This window comes from Mercenaria mercenaria, unplaced genomic scaffold, assembly GCF_021730395.1.
Source record: "Mercenaria mercenaria strain notata unplaced genomic scaffold, MADL_Memer_1 contig_4928, whole genome shotgun sequence".
Taxonomy (NCBI): Eukaryota; Metazoa; Mollusca; class Bivalvia; order Venerida; family Veneridae; genus Mercenaria; species Mercenaria mercenaria.
The window spans coordinates 3325-20460 of record NW_026463197.1 but is presented as its reverse complement, the minus strand read 5'-3'; the positions used below and the strand labels follow the sequence as shown (position 1 = coordinate 20460).

Genomic DNA, 17136 nt, shown 5'->3' with positions numbered 1-17136 from the left:
GATTAATTATCTGAAAATCATTTAACTGTTCAGAGTCTCTGTGACCTTGACCTTTGATCTACTGATCTCAAAATCAATAGGGATCATTTGCTGGTCATGACCAACCTCCCTATCAGCTTTCATGAACCTAGGCTCAAGTGTTCTGGAGATATCATCTGGAAACGGATTTGTCTACATACTGACCGACCAGCAGACCGACTAACATCTGCAACACAATATACCCTCCTTCTTTGAAGGAATGCATAAAAACAAAACATAAGTATTCTGCAGCCTTTTGATCATTTTATATGACCAGTCTTCAAATTTTCTTTTGTACAAGTATCGTCTATTGATTTCAGTGTATTTTTGGCTATAGAAATTAAAGAACAAAGCTGCCTTCTTTTTATTATCTGATTTTCAATAATTACTCCGTTTACTAAAGTGCCATTTTCCCCCTGAATCCTCTTTAAATATTAGGACAGAAATAGTGATATAATACATCATTCTCAAGAACTCCGAGGGTGGCAATAGGAATCTTTTCAATTTTCAAAATATCTTGATTAATTTGGATTTATCATCCAAAAAATATGGGGTAGTTTCCACCATGTGTTTACTGCCAGGGTAAATCAATCTTATATACATGAATAAAATGTGAGCAATAATAATAATCAATGTCTGTAGGAATCCAAAGTTGTATCTACAAGATTACTGCTTGAACGTTCCCTACTCAATGACATATCTGCTGACCCATGAATTAAAAAAAAATACTCCAAGTTACAGAGGTCAAGCATTTTTCCCCTCCTTTACGCCACTCCTATATATTATGTGGTTAACTAAATCCTATACTTATTGAATGGCTTATTCTTAGCATTGTCAATTATTTATTCCATTTGATATTAAGACAAAAAAACAAAAGTCCTGCCATATGGACACTTTCCATATTCAATAGTAAAAGTATGGGCAGGCACCTCGGTAAAAACATCAACCTTCCACAAGCTTTCTCTCACGACTGCGAGAAAAAGACTTAAACCCATATAAGTGAGGGAGAAAGGATTTCACCTTAACCACTGGGCCTCAATGACCCATGACATTTTGACGAAAGTGTATATTTTGAAACAGTTTGTTTGTTTATGGGTTTTACACCATTTTATAAACAGTATTTCAGTTATGTAACTGAGAGCAGTAAACCTAACCAGTGTTCCTTGATTCTGTACCAGTACAAACCTATTCTAGGTTAAATGCCTGTTTCCCCGCATGAATCAGAGGTGGAGGAAAATTGATTTCAGACAAATATCTTTCATCAAGTTGTCACAGAGAACATATTTCCCGCCTTGTGGTCGAACTCACAAACCCAAGATCAGTAGATATGTGCTCTCCCTATTTAGCTAAGCGGATTGGCTGCAACTGTTTAAATCTTATCACTGGTGGCACATATTCGATAAAATCTCTGATGCTATGTCTAAATATTTGATGAAGTCACTGATATTATGTCTAAATGGTTACTGAAGTCTCTAATATTATGTCTTGACAATTGTTGAATTCTCTAATATTATGTTTATTTTTGATAAGTCTAAGATATTATGTCTACATCACTGTCATATTTGATGGTCTCTGTTATTATGTCAACATGTTCAATGAAGCCTCTGGTAATATGTTGACAAGTTCAATAAAATCTCTGATATAAGATCTACACATTTGATGGAGTGTCTTATATTTTGTCTACATCAATGCATCAGTTGCAGTCATAATTTGACAGAAGTATCTGACATTTTGTCCATGTCTGAAGTACTTTTTCAGCCGTTCTCTGATATTCTCTCCATATTTTTGTACATCTCCCTGTATGTCTCCCTGCTGTCTGTCATGCTGAATAGATCTGATACACAAACTGCCTGCAAGATTCAAACATTATATGAAGAAAGAGAAGAATGGTATTAAGTTCCACGTCTTAAAGCATCAAAACACTTTTAATGAGATAAAATGTGAACTGGTTAGAAATCTTGAACATAATTATTTATCGGAACAAGGCATGTAATAACTATACAAACTGAAGCGGTTATTCACATGTCGCGAATATGTTTTGCACGTTTCGGTAGCTCTCATGAACACAGTGAAACCGAGTCTGATATTATTTTATTTGGTTGCTTTTTATGCTTCAAATGGGTCTTCTTACATATTTTATCAACTATCACAACAGAAGTCGGTGGCAGTAAAACATATACCGATACTTTTACTAGGTGTTGTTGTATTTCCTGGTCAATAATGATCATTGAGTCCATTCATCCTCAAGGTTTATTACAGTTCTAATTAAGCCGGTGCTATGGGACGTGAGGAGTATTGCACGTTTCATAATAATATCTGTCATGTGTTAACGAATCGGATAGAAATATCCGTCCCGAGGGCACATGCGCATTGGGCGTAACGAGGCTTGCCGAGGAACGGAGAGAAACTATCAAGGTACCTGATTTTTTCTTATCTTACATATTCAATGCATGAATCGCAAGTTGTCCTTGCATCCGGCATGGGTGTGCCAGATGGGTTTTGCCGGCATGGGTAAACTAAAATCACCAAAAACGCCAGTCCAGTGTGCAAGCAGTATCTGTCATGAACAGACTCGATCAAAGAGAGTATGCCATTAGTTTGCTTGGTTGCATCTCAATATATATTATTTATCAACAATCACAACAACAGTCTTTAAATGGCGCATGACAGCCGCAATATATCCCCACACCTTGCCCCAGAGTTGTTATTTTTCCTGGTCCTTTGGGATCATTGCTTTCATTCAATCTTTATATATAAAACAAGGGTGTTGCACGTTTCATTATACCTCATAAACAGGCTAGAGTAAACTCCGGTTATATCAAACTCCTCGGGAAAAGCCAATTGTGTTCGTTTTAGCCGGAGTTCGAATTAGACATATACCGAACAAGTTCATAATAAGCATTATATGTATAACAAACTGATTTTTACATTTAGCTGATTTAACGTGCATTGACATTCGCCGATTGTCTTTGTAGTTTGTAAAATATACATTTTTGCAATTTATTTCATTTTCTTACTACTTGACTGTTTATCTTAAATGCATACGCCGTCTATTCTAACGGATTTGGATAAGGCAATTTTCTGTAATAAAACGATATTACAATATCAAAAATTGAACAAAATGCTGGTTGCGAATCGGCAAACCTACATTTTTGTGTTTAAAGGCTTTGTAATATAGGTCATTTTGCCGATATGTATAACACTGCAGACGTACCTTGTCTCACACAATGAATATTAAGTTATTTTCAAATATAATTTATATATCTTATAATTGTACTTAAATGTACAAATTATCAATAAATCCATGGTTGCAAGGTGGTAGCAAATAAAATCCAATGAGATCAAATAATTACACCAAATTAAATCCTACGAATGAAGGCCAAGTATGACGCGGTTTAAAGTCATATGATATACAAGTATTTGACAATCAATTCACAGTGAGATAATTATGTTCTTTAATGGCCTATTGGTATCTTAATTACATGTATTATATTTCAAAAGACCTTACACAACATTCTCCACTAAAGATTTCAGTGTTATATTTGGTTTAACGTGTCGTTGAGATATATCAACACTCACGCTATGTTTGTAAAGTTTTTTATGGTCAAATGTCTACCCAACAGCCCTTTATAAAACTTCTGAAAATGATGTTTGGGGTGTGCTAGCTGTGGCCTATTATATGTTACTTCCCTTTTTTAACATTGGGACATGGAAATGTGTCCATCATGTCCGATAATTTGCTATAACTATGTTTACTCATAAATTTAATGAATTATAAGCAAAGAAGTCTTTAAGTGCGGTATAATGTTAGTAAAATGTCTATTCATACTTGAAATGAAAACAAAAGAAAATAATTGCCCTTAAACAAGGTTTTGTGAGGCAGTCTATACCGTAATGTATAAACACTAAAGACTATCTTTATCCCCATTTGACTTTATGATAATGAAGAATATTTGAAGCACTGTAGCTTCGGATATTCTATTTGTACATGCTATTAATAGTTAGTTCTCTGATTTATAGACGTCCAATATTTGCACAAGTTCCCAGTATTAAACCGTTCGGTAAAATGGAAGGGACAATAAAACAAATTTTGTACGCAAAGTTTAATATTTGTTTGTCTTCCTTTATGGTATAACATAATTCTACTATGAACGCTGACATTAAGAAAAAAATGTATACATGAATGTATTTCCTGGTAGGCTAGCAGTAAAAGAAATGTTGCCTTTCATCCTAAGTGCCAACGACATTAACGATAATTATTCAATATAAAGGTTTTGTCTGTGATTGCGGATAATTTATTCATTCATAGAGAAATGATTAATTGTTTTATAATTTAATCATTCATAAGAAATATAGATTCTTTGAGAGAATTTTTTCTGTTTAATTAAATACATTATATTTCATGATACTTTCTTATGTTTTTTCGTATTTTAAATTACACAAGCCAAATTGTTTTGTCATGAATTATATGAGTAGATCCATACTGTTATCGAAAGACTAGCCCCTAGACTTTAATATATCAGTTTTGTTATTCTTATGCGTGTAGTGAATGCATCAAGTTTACGTCATGTGCCCAATAACATATGATAATCTTAACATCATTCCTCCGAAGAAATCTCTAGAATAGATTGGTGGTTTTTGTCTCTGTGAATTCCAATCAGACAAAAAAATTTGACAAATGTAGAACTATCATTATCATCAATTTAGTGACTAGTCTATATTATCGATAACTTAAATAGTGTTTTGCATTACATTTCAATATGCAGCTACTTTAAAATCTCAGTCTACTGATAATTGTAATTTTGCACGGATTCCATTTACCAGTTGAAGTATTTAAAGTCTATCTTCATAGTTTAGATCGAAATAAAAGAATACGAAAAGATGGACAATTTCCAAGTTGTTTGTTTAATTATAAATGCAGTCTTTAAGTACTGTGCTGGGGCCATAAACTGTCTCTCTACTTGTACTCAGTGTTGTTAAATTCTGATCATTTGAGATATAATGCACTTCATTTAAAGTTAGAGGGTTCCGCTTAAGACAGTACCGAGGGCATAAGGGTTGTTGCACTCCTCATTACTTATTATGAACAAAACAAACCGTATCTTTTTTTGTATATATGTACTCGATTAAATGTGGAACTTGTGGACAAAACTTTGGAACATGTTCGGGAGAAGGTTGGTTGTTGGTTAGGAAAAGTAATAGCGAAAATAAAAAAGTAAAACTTGAGAGGAAGAAATAAAAATTGATTATCATACTGCATCGTTGTGATTAGTATAGATCTATTTATTCCCCAAAAACAAGAAGATATAACATGGTGGAGAATCTAAAGTGAGAACATTTTCGTTGAAACTACCAAATTAAACCGTAGATATTTCAAATTCACAATTTCGGGACCATGTCACGTGTCTGATCTGAAGATGCTGAAATTCGTGAGTGGACAGTCATTTGTGTTGGAATCCTCTTCACGATGATGGATCATTCCAGTGACCCATATTTCAATGATCCATTTGGGATGGCCCCATTTTCACCACGTTTGGGTCCCCAACCACAGACTCCAGTAGCCAGTGTTACCAGTGTAGGCATGACACCTGCTCCTCCTGCTGTCGGGATAACAGCTGTACCACCAACATATCTGGTTCCAATGATGAACAGTGTTCATTTCTCTGACAAAATTGTAACAAAATTCAGTGGATACATGCACGAGAATTCCTCCAAATTTCTGACAGAATTTGAAAGTTTTCTGACGTTGTCGAATGTTAATGCCGACACCGAGCCTCAACGGGCCATAGCAGCTTTCCACCTTCACCTAAAAGGACCAGCACTTACATGGTTCATGACCCTTACTGACAAGTCATCGTGGGAAATACTGAAAAAAGAATTTTTAAAGGAATTTTCAAACACTAGTGACCCCATGTACATATCTGAGAGTGCGTTGTTTGATAAACTGTGTTTATCCCCTACTCAGCCAATAGAAGAGTTTCATGCTTTGGTTAGCGAAAAGGGTCACCAGTTAGGGAAACCGGAGAGGGACATCACCAGTAAATTCATTCAGGGACTTCCGGCACAGCTGGCTTTCTTTGTTCGTGCCAGTGGACCGACATCTTACCGGGAGGCTCTACATTCGGCAAAGATAGGAGAGGCTCATGGATATAGGTCAAACCAGATGTCAGTGCCTCCAACGCACACTGTTTCTGCTGTACACAACAGGATGGATACACCTCGATCACAACATACTGGACGTCAACCACGACCGTGTTATTCGTGTCAGGGTCATGGTCACTTACGTCGATCGTGTAATTGGTCAGGCGAAGGTCAGGCGGAACCTAACGTTAAATGTCAACTTTGCTTACAATTCGGGCACATTGCTTTGCGGTGTAAAACTCTCGTTAAGCAAGATGTAACTTGTCAATTGTGTAATGTGCCTGGTCATGCAGCTCGTGAATGTCCAACTTGTAAACAGACTCCTTTAAACCAACCACGCCTGGGAATGACGCCCACCTCTCAGGCTTCACAGACTCATATGCAACCGAGGGCACTTCAGATGACGCATTAACAGACTTTCATGCAGAGACTAAAGACAGCCATTCAACATATTTTATGTATTTGAACATTTTGTTCGGTCAGAAATCTGTTACAGCACTTCTAGACACGGGGAGTGCCATAAATATTATGTCACGATCATTTTTTGATAGTTTGTCACATACTTCAGTTGTTGAGTATATTGATTGTCATGATACTTTGATTTTAGCAAATAATCAAACTGTTAATGTTGCTGGTACAGCCCGTGTTAGGTTTAGGGTGAAAAATTCAGCTGATCCCTCTCATATTGTAAAGTTCTATATTTTAGAACAAGCGTCACATCCAGTACTCTTGGGTATGGAGTATCTCTCGTCTAGCGGTATAGTACTAAACTTTAGCAAGGGTTCAGACTTCTCTCAGGTGAAACATACTACGAAGATTAAGTGTCAGTCTACTGTAGTTGTTAACCCAAATTCTGAATGTATTATTACTGGCAAGTTGTCCAAAGACTTAGAAATTGGTATGCAGGGTATTACTGTGGGCCATGCAGAGTTATTGCACAAGGGTTTAATTGTTGCTAGGTGTGTTGTTACTTGTAATAGTGACCGCCTTGTTTCTGTTAGAGTTCTCAATCCTGGAAATGAACTGATATATCTACACAAGGGTATGATTCTAGCAACTTTTCAGTTGTGTGATAATTCTGTGGACATTGTATGTTTACCAGTATCTACTTTGAAATGTTCACATGTCTCCAAGCCATGTAATGTTAAGTCAGACTTGCTGTCAGAATGTGAACCAAAAGTCCGTTCGAAATTTATGTCAGAGTTTGATGTTGACCCTAAATTGTCTGATGAGCAGAAAGCTCAGCTATACCAGTGTTTGTATGAACATAAATCTGTATTTATTACCGAAGATAATCCAGGTTTGGGGCACACCACTGTGGTTGAGCATCAAATCCATCTGAAGCCTGAGGCTCAGTCTAAGCATCAGCGGCCATACCGTTTACCGCCTGACAAGAAACAAGTTCTCCGGCATCAGTTGGATGATGAGTTGCTCAATCAGGGTATAATAGCTCCAGTATCTGAGCATGAAGATGTGCCAATTACTAGCCCCATAGTGCTTGTTGCTAAGAGAAACAAACCAAAGATTGATCCGCAAAATGTTACCAAGGAACAAAGCTTAAGTTCATACCGTTTTTGCTGTGATTTCAGATATTTAAATTCACAAATGCAAGATTTTCGGTATACAATTCCAGACCTTCAGGATTTGACAGAGTCTTTTTCAGAGACCACACCAAATTTTATCACATCGCTCGATTTGAGTAGTGGATTCTTTTAAATGTCCATTTCAGAGCATTCTACCAAGTATACCGCATTTAATACTTGCTACGGGACGTTTACATTTTTGAGATTACCTATGGGACTCCGTACAGCCCCAAATTCTTTCCAGCTTCTTATGGATAAGATTTTGCATGGATTGACCTTTGTCTCAGTGTTATGCTATTTAGACGATATTTGTATTTTTTCAGATACTTTTGAGAATCATATTGCTCAATTACATACCGTATTGTCTAGATTAGAGAATGCAGGTTTGAAGCTCAAACCAAAACCTAAATGTCAGTTTGCTTATTCAAGGTGTATTTTTATAGGACATTCTATTAGCAAAGATGGGATTATTCCCCCTAGTGACAAAATTGACTTGATAAAGAATTATCCTACACCTACTAGTAAAAAAGAGCTACAGAGAGCTTTAGGTGTGTTTAATTGGTTTCGTAAGTACATTCCTAATTATAGTGCTATAGCAAACCCATTGTACAGGCTATTAAAGAAAAATACGCAGTTTACTTGGACTGATGCATGTGAAAACAGTTTACAGCAACTGAAGACTGTTTTTGTCAATTCCAGGGCGCTGGCTTTCCCACGCTTTGACTTACCTCTCCGTTTGGCTGTCGATACCAGTAGTCATGGAATTGGCTATATGCTTTACCAGATACACGAAAATGACCTCCCCAAAGTTGTAAGGTTTGGCTCCAAAGGGTTGTCTAAGTGGCAACAGTCCTATGGCCCTACCAAGTTAGAACTCCTAGGTGTAGTAACCAGTGTGTTAGATTGTGCAAGTTACCTTCGGGGTCGTCACTTTGTAGCAGAGTGCGATCACCAAGCACTCAAACCTCTTTTTCAGAAACAGTTAAAGGGTGCCATTTATGACCGTTGGTTGTCCATATTGCAACAGTTTGACTTTGACATTTTGTACAAGCCTGCAGCCCAGATGGCTGTGCCTGACGCCTTTTCAAGGTATTCCCATTTTGAAGAGGTTTTGACTTCCAGTCCAGAAGAAATAGACTTACATTTCCCTTATACCCCTGAAAAGCCTACAGGCATAAAGTTGGTTAATTCTGATAATGAAGTTTTGCAAACATGGCCCACTGTGAGTCATGTCAAGGTTTTCAGGGTTGATGACGATATGTATGATGCAGATACTGAAGACGACGTTTCCCCTATGGCTGTTCATAAGCATTCACGGCATGTGCCAAAGGTACTGAGAAAAGTTAGTTCGCATACAAGACATGTATTGAACCCTGTAGAGGACATAAACCCCTCTATGGAATCTGTTCAGGAGCCTCCTGCCGAGTTTGCAGCTGGCACTGTGGGTGCCAAATCTATGTCAGAGCCGTTACCTATTGTGGACACTCCCGTGGAACCTTTACTGGTTCCCACTCCTGCCCCAGTTGACTCTACTAGTACCTGTCCGAGTAGGTTTCATGACTCATTGACAACAGATGTTGAATTAGACGTTCAGCCGTGTGATACTTTTTTCATACTATTTGTTTAACTATACCACCATACACCGTGGCAATGTATATATGTAATGGCAATGAACATGTATGTATGTTTATGCCTAATACACTTTTGATTTGCATTGAATTGTTTTACTAATAATAGTAAGACTAAATACAGGCTGTCTGTAGTATAGGGTACATAGAGTATAAGGGTGCACATATACTTCCTTGCTGGCTATATGAGCTAGCTTTTATAACGACAAGGTAGAGTATCTGCTTTGTGAGAGGTCCCGGGTTTGATTCCTGGTCAAGGCTGAAGTATTTGCCATCTGTTTTCAAAAGATAGAAGTTTTGAATTTCGTAATACATCATCATAGTCGATAGACTTTGATTTTGTAATTATTTAATTAATGAGCGATCAAAAAAAGGCTTCATTACATGGGAGCGGGTTCTTGTTTAAAATTTGACATAAATTGTTATTTCAGTAAGAGTCGTATTAAGTATCGATAAATTATTGGTATCTGTTCTTTGTCCAGATATATATTTATAGCCTAAATACATTTTCATAAACGCAGTAATATAGTAGAGATGGTACCTACCCAAGAAAATCTAAGGGGAACAACTCTGAATTGACCAATAAACTGAAGCCAACATAAAACATTGGTCAAAAGTGAAAGAAAAATCAAATAGGTCCTTTTAACAACAACTGATCAGGCAGACAAAATATGACCTACATTTGTTTAAATCTCATTGTATTCAATATACAATATGCACACTTTTCTCATGGCTTACACTGACAGTTATCACCTGAATTAAGTGCTTTCATGAATGAAAAATATTGATGGCAAAATGGTGTAGGGGTTTGTTTACATTATAAAATCTTTAATATCTTCTTTCAGGTACATTTTTGGTATGGTTTTGGTAAGCTTATAATAAAGAGCATGTCATTCTCTTTCACTCAGATTTTTTTCATTAGTTTTAGACTCTTGGCTAGTCTTGGATTTTGACTTTATTAAAAGACAAAAGAAAGTTCAGTATAGGCTCTTTCAAAGTGTTGAAAGTAGACTAAATTTACATTACTCTCTATAAAATTCGAGAGTAAATTAATTATTCTCTAAACTTTCATAACAGTAAGAAAGAAAACAAACACAGAAAGTAGGAATAAGGCTAATATTTTGGCAGTAAGTATCGATTTACAAGATATATCAACACAATGCACGTTTAATTAAGTGTTCATCTGTTCCGAATGTCGTAGTGGTGTTCCGGTTGTGGTGTTCCGGTTGTCGTAGTGTCGTTGAAATGGCATGGAAAACTGAAACGAAACTAACTTAGAATTGAACAAAATTTCAAATTAAACTAAAAGAGAAGTAACATGAAGCCTTGCTCTGCTTTAACTGAAAAAGAACTATTTTTAGAGACAATTAAATGTAAAACCATCAGCGTCATATCCGCCTGTGAAATAACTGTATGTGAAAATAAAAAGAAAATTCAATAATACTTGAATAAGAATATTTTCTTTCTCGCTTAGTGTCCATAAATATGCAGACAACAATAAAATATTTTATAAAAATCTGAACTATTATAGATCGATTGATATAAGAATGCTTCGGACCGCTTAAGCAATATGGGGAGGGTGGGTAGGGCATTCACTATTTTAAACCTCACTGCCAAATATTTAACCTCGAGATGAATCAAAGTTACGTTGTAAGGTCACTGGCACCAGATCAGAAAGAAAATGCCTCCGTACGTGTTTATACCCTACCCCTAGGTATTCTATAAGAACCATGGTCATGAACGGGAAAATATACTAACCCGTTTCAATCACGCATTTCATACCTAAAACACGTAGTGCGGTAAATGTGTACTATGGATATCAAACAAGTGGTAATTTATCTTCCATTGTGTACCGGTCACATTTATCTTAGAAAAACAACGCGTAGTTTATAGTTATTTCAACGTTACACAAAAAACTTGCTTGAACTTCCCCGAAGTTCCGTTCTAGATTACAAAACCATTCTGATTGGCTGTTGTGAAAATGTATGTCAATCGTGTTCGCTTAAATGTGAAAATGCAGCATAAATGTGCAAAATTAATAAAATAAACAGAATAGATGCAGGCCAATGTACGATTTCAAATTAAAGATCATATACAAGATGAATTTCATTCATCATTTCGAGTTTTAGTGTAAAATTGTGATTTTTTTTAAATTCTGTTTTTGTTTGTTTACGTTTCGCCAAACATGTGCACACTGCCGTGACCTGAGACTAGACCGGATGTTCATTAGGGAAGGTCAAGGGTTTTTTCAGTAACGTTGACGAAAGCATAAAATATGTTGATAACCTCAGCAATATGGAATATTGAGACAATGTGACTGGTGCACGATGGAAGATAAATTATCGATTGTTCAATATACTAGGTACCCATTCATCGAACTGCGGGTTTAAGTTGAGAAATATACGATTGAAACGGGTTAGTGCACTTTCCCGTTCATGACCATGGTTCTTATAGAATACCTATGGGTAGGGTATAACACGTACGGAGGCATTTTCTTTCTGATCTGGTGCCAGTGGTAAAGGTATATATATACCCATACACAAATGCACGATAAGCACGAGACTATTCCCGCCAACCTGAACTACTGTAGAGACTGTTAAATTAGCGATTCTGTAAAGACTGTTATTATCGTACCGAGAATAATTTCATCTATATTCTATTGAATCTATGTAGATGTGGAGACTTTTAATACAGACTATAATTGGGGATGTCCTAAAACCATTGAAAAACGATCAATACAAGAGTTGTCGATTTTGCTTCAGATATTTTGATATATATATATATATATATATATATATATATATATATATATATATATATATATATATATATATATACTCGTAAACGTTCTACATACTTGTTACTATATATCAATATCAATATATATATATATATATATATTGATATTGATATTGATATTGATATATAGTAACAAGTATGTAGAACGTTTACGAGTGTTCCATTTCTTGTTTACCATTGAAAGAACGCGAAACTAGAACGCAATAATACTTTCAGAAAAAGTAGTTGTATGTCACAAAACCACAAGCACGTTTCTGAATCATAGATTGGACAAAGGGAATAGGGAATTGAAGTACAGGTATACCATAATGGACTTATTAGCTTCATAATGTGCAAACTAAAATGTTAAATCAAATACTGAATAATCATTTTACTACTAGATTTCATTTTTCGGGAGTTAGACGTCATACATATTTGTACTTCAAACTTATGACTGTATCAGCCTTACTGTATATTTTAATCATTATTCGTCGCAAACAGCTTTTGAGATATGTTGGGTAGGCCAATTTTCATGATGCTGCGAATTCCATTTCCTACTAGCAAGTCACATACATACGGAGCACCATCACACTGGTAACAGAATTCGACAGGAGGGCTGGCGGAGTTTTCCGAAAAGGGGCAATATACCATTTTTGCGTTCAACATCCCCTCAAAGAATCATCACTCAATAGGTTTTTAAAGACTTATTTTTGCTCATGTTGACCACAAAATCATGACAGTGCGCCGCATGTGTGAATAGACCTGTTCCTCAAAGGTCAGGTCCTCGTTGCAAACCTTTTACCAGGAAGTTGTTTTACAAAGCATATAAGTTTCATTTACAGCCCGATGTTTTAAATCGCATAAATAGATTAAAGTTTAAAAACATATGACCCCAAAATTATTTTGAGTGAAAATACGACGCCGGCCTTGGAGCTAGGGTTATGTTTAACATCTATACAGATTTGCGTTATTTTATTCAGATAGCTCTAAATGAAGAAAGTGAGACAGATTAGCGAACACTAAGAGGTAAAGTAAATGGTTGTTCAAGTCCATGGACACCTTCCGAATTTTTTATAAATTGCAACGGGGTAAATTTGTGCCCTAGGCAATAAAGTAGAGGCAGTAGGGTGTCAGATAATTCAACATTTTCTAGGAGAGAACGAGTTTATGTTTATTTATATGTTTATTTACATGTTCTTCTCATTTTTCTTTCCTTGCCACGATATTATAAAAACCCGTTCTGCAAAAGAGTATCTCGTGGTCACCGTAATTATATTGTACTGATCACATTATAAGCTATAAATTATGAATTATTTTGGCATTTCACATATATAGTGTACATTATTTGATCTTACAAGGCGTTTCGGAACATTTGACGGGGGCGTCCAACCAACTATACACGTCACTGCTCGCTTCCGTACACCATTATGCGATCATATTAATATTTTATTTATAGGACGTCGAGGCAGTATTCCGCTCCAGTAACCATGGCCTGTAAATTGACCAGTCCTACATTAATTTTGTTTAGAAATAAAACTGGGACGCTCTGGCACAATAAATACCAGCGAAAGTACTACCAAGTAGTCATTCTGAGTTTTACCGTGCATATAAAACTATATTCATAACTTCGATACTGAGTATAAAAGTAAAAATTAAAAATGGCTAACGTTACTTACAAAGTGTCTTATTTTCCAGCAAAGGGTGGTGCTGAAATAATACGGCTGGTTTTAGTTGCCGGTGGAAAAGAATTTGAAGATGAGAGGCTTACAAGAGACGAATGGCTGAAAGTTAAGCAAGGTAAGTCTTTTTACTTTCGTATGTACATTTTAGGCGACTTGACTTGGCTGTTCAATAATTTTCCTCGTGACGATTTGACCGAAGGCAATTCGTCTGATTCAAATGGGGGTCCAGAAGTTACTAAGGATGCTTGACTAAATAATCATACTTTTGTACAACATATCACAGATCTCTGCAAGATTGGTTAAAATTCTGTAAAGATAATGTCTATTCAAATTTGATCGAAATTTTATTTATCATCAGAACGTTCTCAAAGAACACCGTCATAATAACAACCCCATGCAATAGTTGCTTGCAAATACAAGTATCTGGTAACAAAGCGACATATTAGGCCAGGACAAAACGATTTTATTGATTTGTTTTGGATTTAGCACCGTGGAACAGCATTTCAGTTATATGTAACAGCGGTCAGTTAACCTAACCAGTGTTCCTTGATTCTGTACCAGCATTAATCTGTTCTACGTAAGTAACATCAAACTTCTTCACATTAATCAGAAGTGGAGAACGACTGATTTCAGGCACATTGTCTTTTATCAAATTGTCACGGAAAACAAACGCCTTGTCCGGATATCGGACCCACGATCACGTAATCCAAAGATCTGCGCTCGCAATAATGAGCTAACATGTAACTGATGTCTTCACAGTATTGTAGCAGTATGCAGAGTGCTTGACGCATTTACATAAGTTTAGACCACAATTTTTTTTTTACACTGTAGCAACGTCATTTATCTATGTTTTATTTTTAAACTGTATTGAAAAGAGATTGACTGAATATGTTTGCAGATGAAGCTGTGAAAACATTTTTATTTTTACTTTTTAAGTTATCGCTCAGATATATTTTATGCCATAGATTTGGACTACACACGGTATAAAAGTAAAAACAAACAATGTTATTTCATTTCTTCTATGATCTTTTCAGATACTCCCACGAAACAGATGCCTTTGCTCACAGTAACAGAAAATGGCAAAAAGAAGGTCTACGGGCAGTCAGGGGCGTGCACTAGATACCTTGCAAGGAAACTGGGTTCGTATCTTTATATACGATTTATTAAAATATATTACAAAAATAAAGGCGCAGCTAGTCTATTCTGTTATAGTCTGTTGTTTAACGTTAACCGAAAGGGACCGCAAAAAAATAATTGTTTTTCTAAGACAGAAAAACTGTAATAAAGTAGCAGAAATGGGATTTGATAAAACTGAGATATGAACAGACATGTTGTTTCAGGTTTGTTCGGGAAGTCACCGGAAGAAGAATTGCTTGTAGACGAAGCATACGAATGTGTCGTAGATGTTCAAAAAGAAGTTTTCAAAATATTTATGGAACAAGATGAAACAAAAAAGGTTTGTTTACATACACGATGTAAAAGAATGAACCATTAAATAGTGCTTATAAGTATTGAAATATTGAGAAGCAGTATCATGACTTTTTCAAGTTATTTATTTTAAGTTTCTTGTAGCTAATGAGACATGTCTAAGTTTCCTGCATCTAGTGAGATACGTCTTAAGTTTCTTATAGCTAATAAAGTTTCTCTATATAGCTTATTTCTAAAAATATTTCTAAACATGCCTTCTCTGTAGATCATTTCTTACGTGACTTCCATATAAAGTATTTCTAACCATGTCTTCCCTTTGAATTATTTTTACATTGTTTCTGACAAAAAATTTTTGACCATTATTTTCAGGCTGAACTTGTAAAAAACATAAAAGCAGACGATCTGAAGAGACTGAACGACTATATCAAACTTAGAGCCGGAGAACGCAAATACATTATTGGAGACTCGGTAAGCAAATCTTTGTATGCTCATCGAAGGTCTCACGCACGCACGCACACTAACCGGACCATAACCTTAAAATGATAACGAATCATCTGTTTCATCACAACTTATATTTTGATATAAGTCTTAATAGACCGATGTAGACTGCTCACTTGTACAAGGGAAGAGCGTCGGACCTGGTCTGAAAGGTCTTGGTAATCGAGTACTTTAAAAAAAATCAAGGAAGGAGTCACGGAGCGCAGTAAACATAGCTTGTGTGAACCTTCTCTACAATCGGCATAAACTAAGTAAAGTGATATATACATATTTTCTATTTCAGATGACACTCGCTGACTTGCAGTTGTACAATGTTGTGGATCAATCCGCAAGTGTGGTTAAGGATCTATTTTCATCATTCACAGAAATTCAGAAGCACGCTGATGTTGTGAAATCAAACCCAAAAATAGCAGAATGGGCAAAGAAATCACAACAAACGAAACAATGAAAATATTAAATCTGTTTCAACAAAACTTTACGTGGGATTGTTAAACAAACAATATTTTGATATACAAAAATATGTATTTTGGTATACCTCACAACGTCATATACTCAACGAAGATACAAGCACCTACAAAATTTTACTTTTTTCACTTTTTAAATTTTGTTTAAATACAAAACGAAAGAATCTGAATTACGATTTGTTATAAATCCGGACGACTTTATGTCATTTTAAAGTGTTACAATACTGTTATATTCTTTTACGTTTATTACTTTTATAATATATTAATTTTTTTTTAGTTTTTCAAAATTGTCATGTACGCTGCCATCATCTTTGTATTACACCCACAATGAATTGTTCAATAAATAGAATTGAAAACTACTATTCATGTTATTGCATTTTATATTTTGTATCCTTTTTTTAACCCTTAGTCTGGTGGCGGCAAGTGATTTTGCCTTTGCGACCGGTGCAGAGCAAGACCAGCCTGCACGTCCTCGCAGGCCGATCATGGTCTGCACTGTTGCTATTCAGTCACTGAATTTTCAGTGGAAACCCCTTTCATTAATACTAGTAAGCGATGCTGCCCAAACTGGACGATAGACCAGTCCATTTTAGAAATTTAGTAGGGTAATACCCCAGTCACACGTACGGCGCGGATAGCTACGTCTAGCTACGGAAAGAAACGTAGTAATCCGTATCGTTCCGTACCTGAGCCATATCTCAGTGTAGTCATTCGTATTAATCCGTACCAAAACGTGGTCAAAACGTATTCAAAACTTATTCCAAACTTGCAAGTTTCTCCAACTTTTGAACATGCACAAAAGTTTGAGCGAACCGTAGCCATTTGAGCGTGACTTTAGTCCAACTTGGCTGAAACTTATTCATCCGTAGTATAAAGTACTTAAACGTAGTTATTCGTACTGTTAGGTACCTCACCG

The 17136-nt window shown here is 35.9% G+C and overlaps 2 protein-coding genes across 2 annotated transcripts; both read left to right on the top strand.

Moving 5' to 3' along the window:
• Positions 1 to 6687: 6687 nt before the first annotated feature.
• Positions 6688 to 7916, top strand: LOC128545883 (uncharacterized). Its single transcript, XM_045320644.2, has one exon. The coding sequence runs from the start codon at positions 6688 to 6690 to the stop codon at positions 7873 to 7875; it is 1188 nt and encodes a 395-aa protein (XP_045176579.2). The 3' UTR covers positions 7876 to 7916.
• Positions 7917 to 13723: 5807 nt separating this feature from the next.
• On the top strand, positions 13724 to 16580 carry LOC128554311 (glutathione S-transferase class-mu 28 kDa isozyme-like). The gene is made up of 5 exons (XM_053535572.1): positions 13724 to 13945; positions 14865 to 14969; positions 15171 to 15286; positions 15628 to 15726; positions 16040 to 16580. The coding sequence occupies exons 1-5, from the start codon at positions 13807 to 13809 to the stop codon at positions 16202 to 16204; spliced, it is 624 nt and encodes a 207-aa protein (XP_053391547.1). The 5' UTR covers positions 13724 to 13806; the 3' UTR covers positions 16205 to 16580.
• The last annotated feature ends 556 nt before the right edge of the window (positions 16581 to 17136 follow it).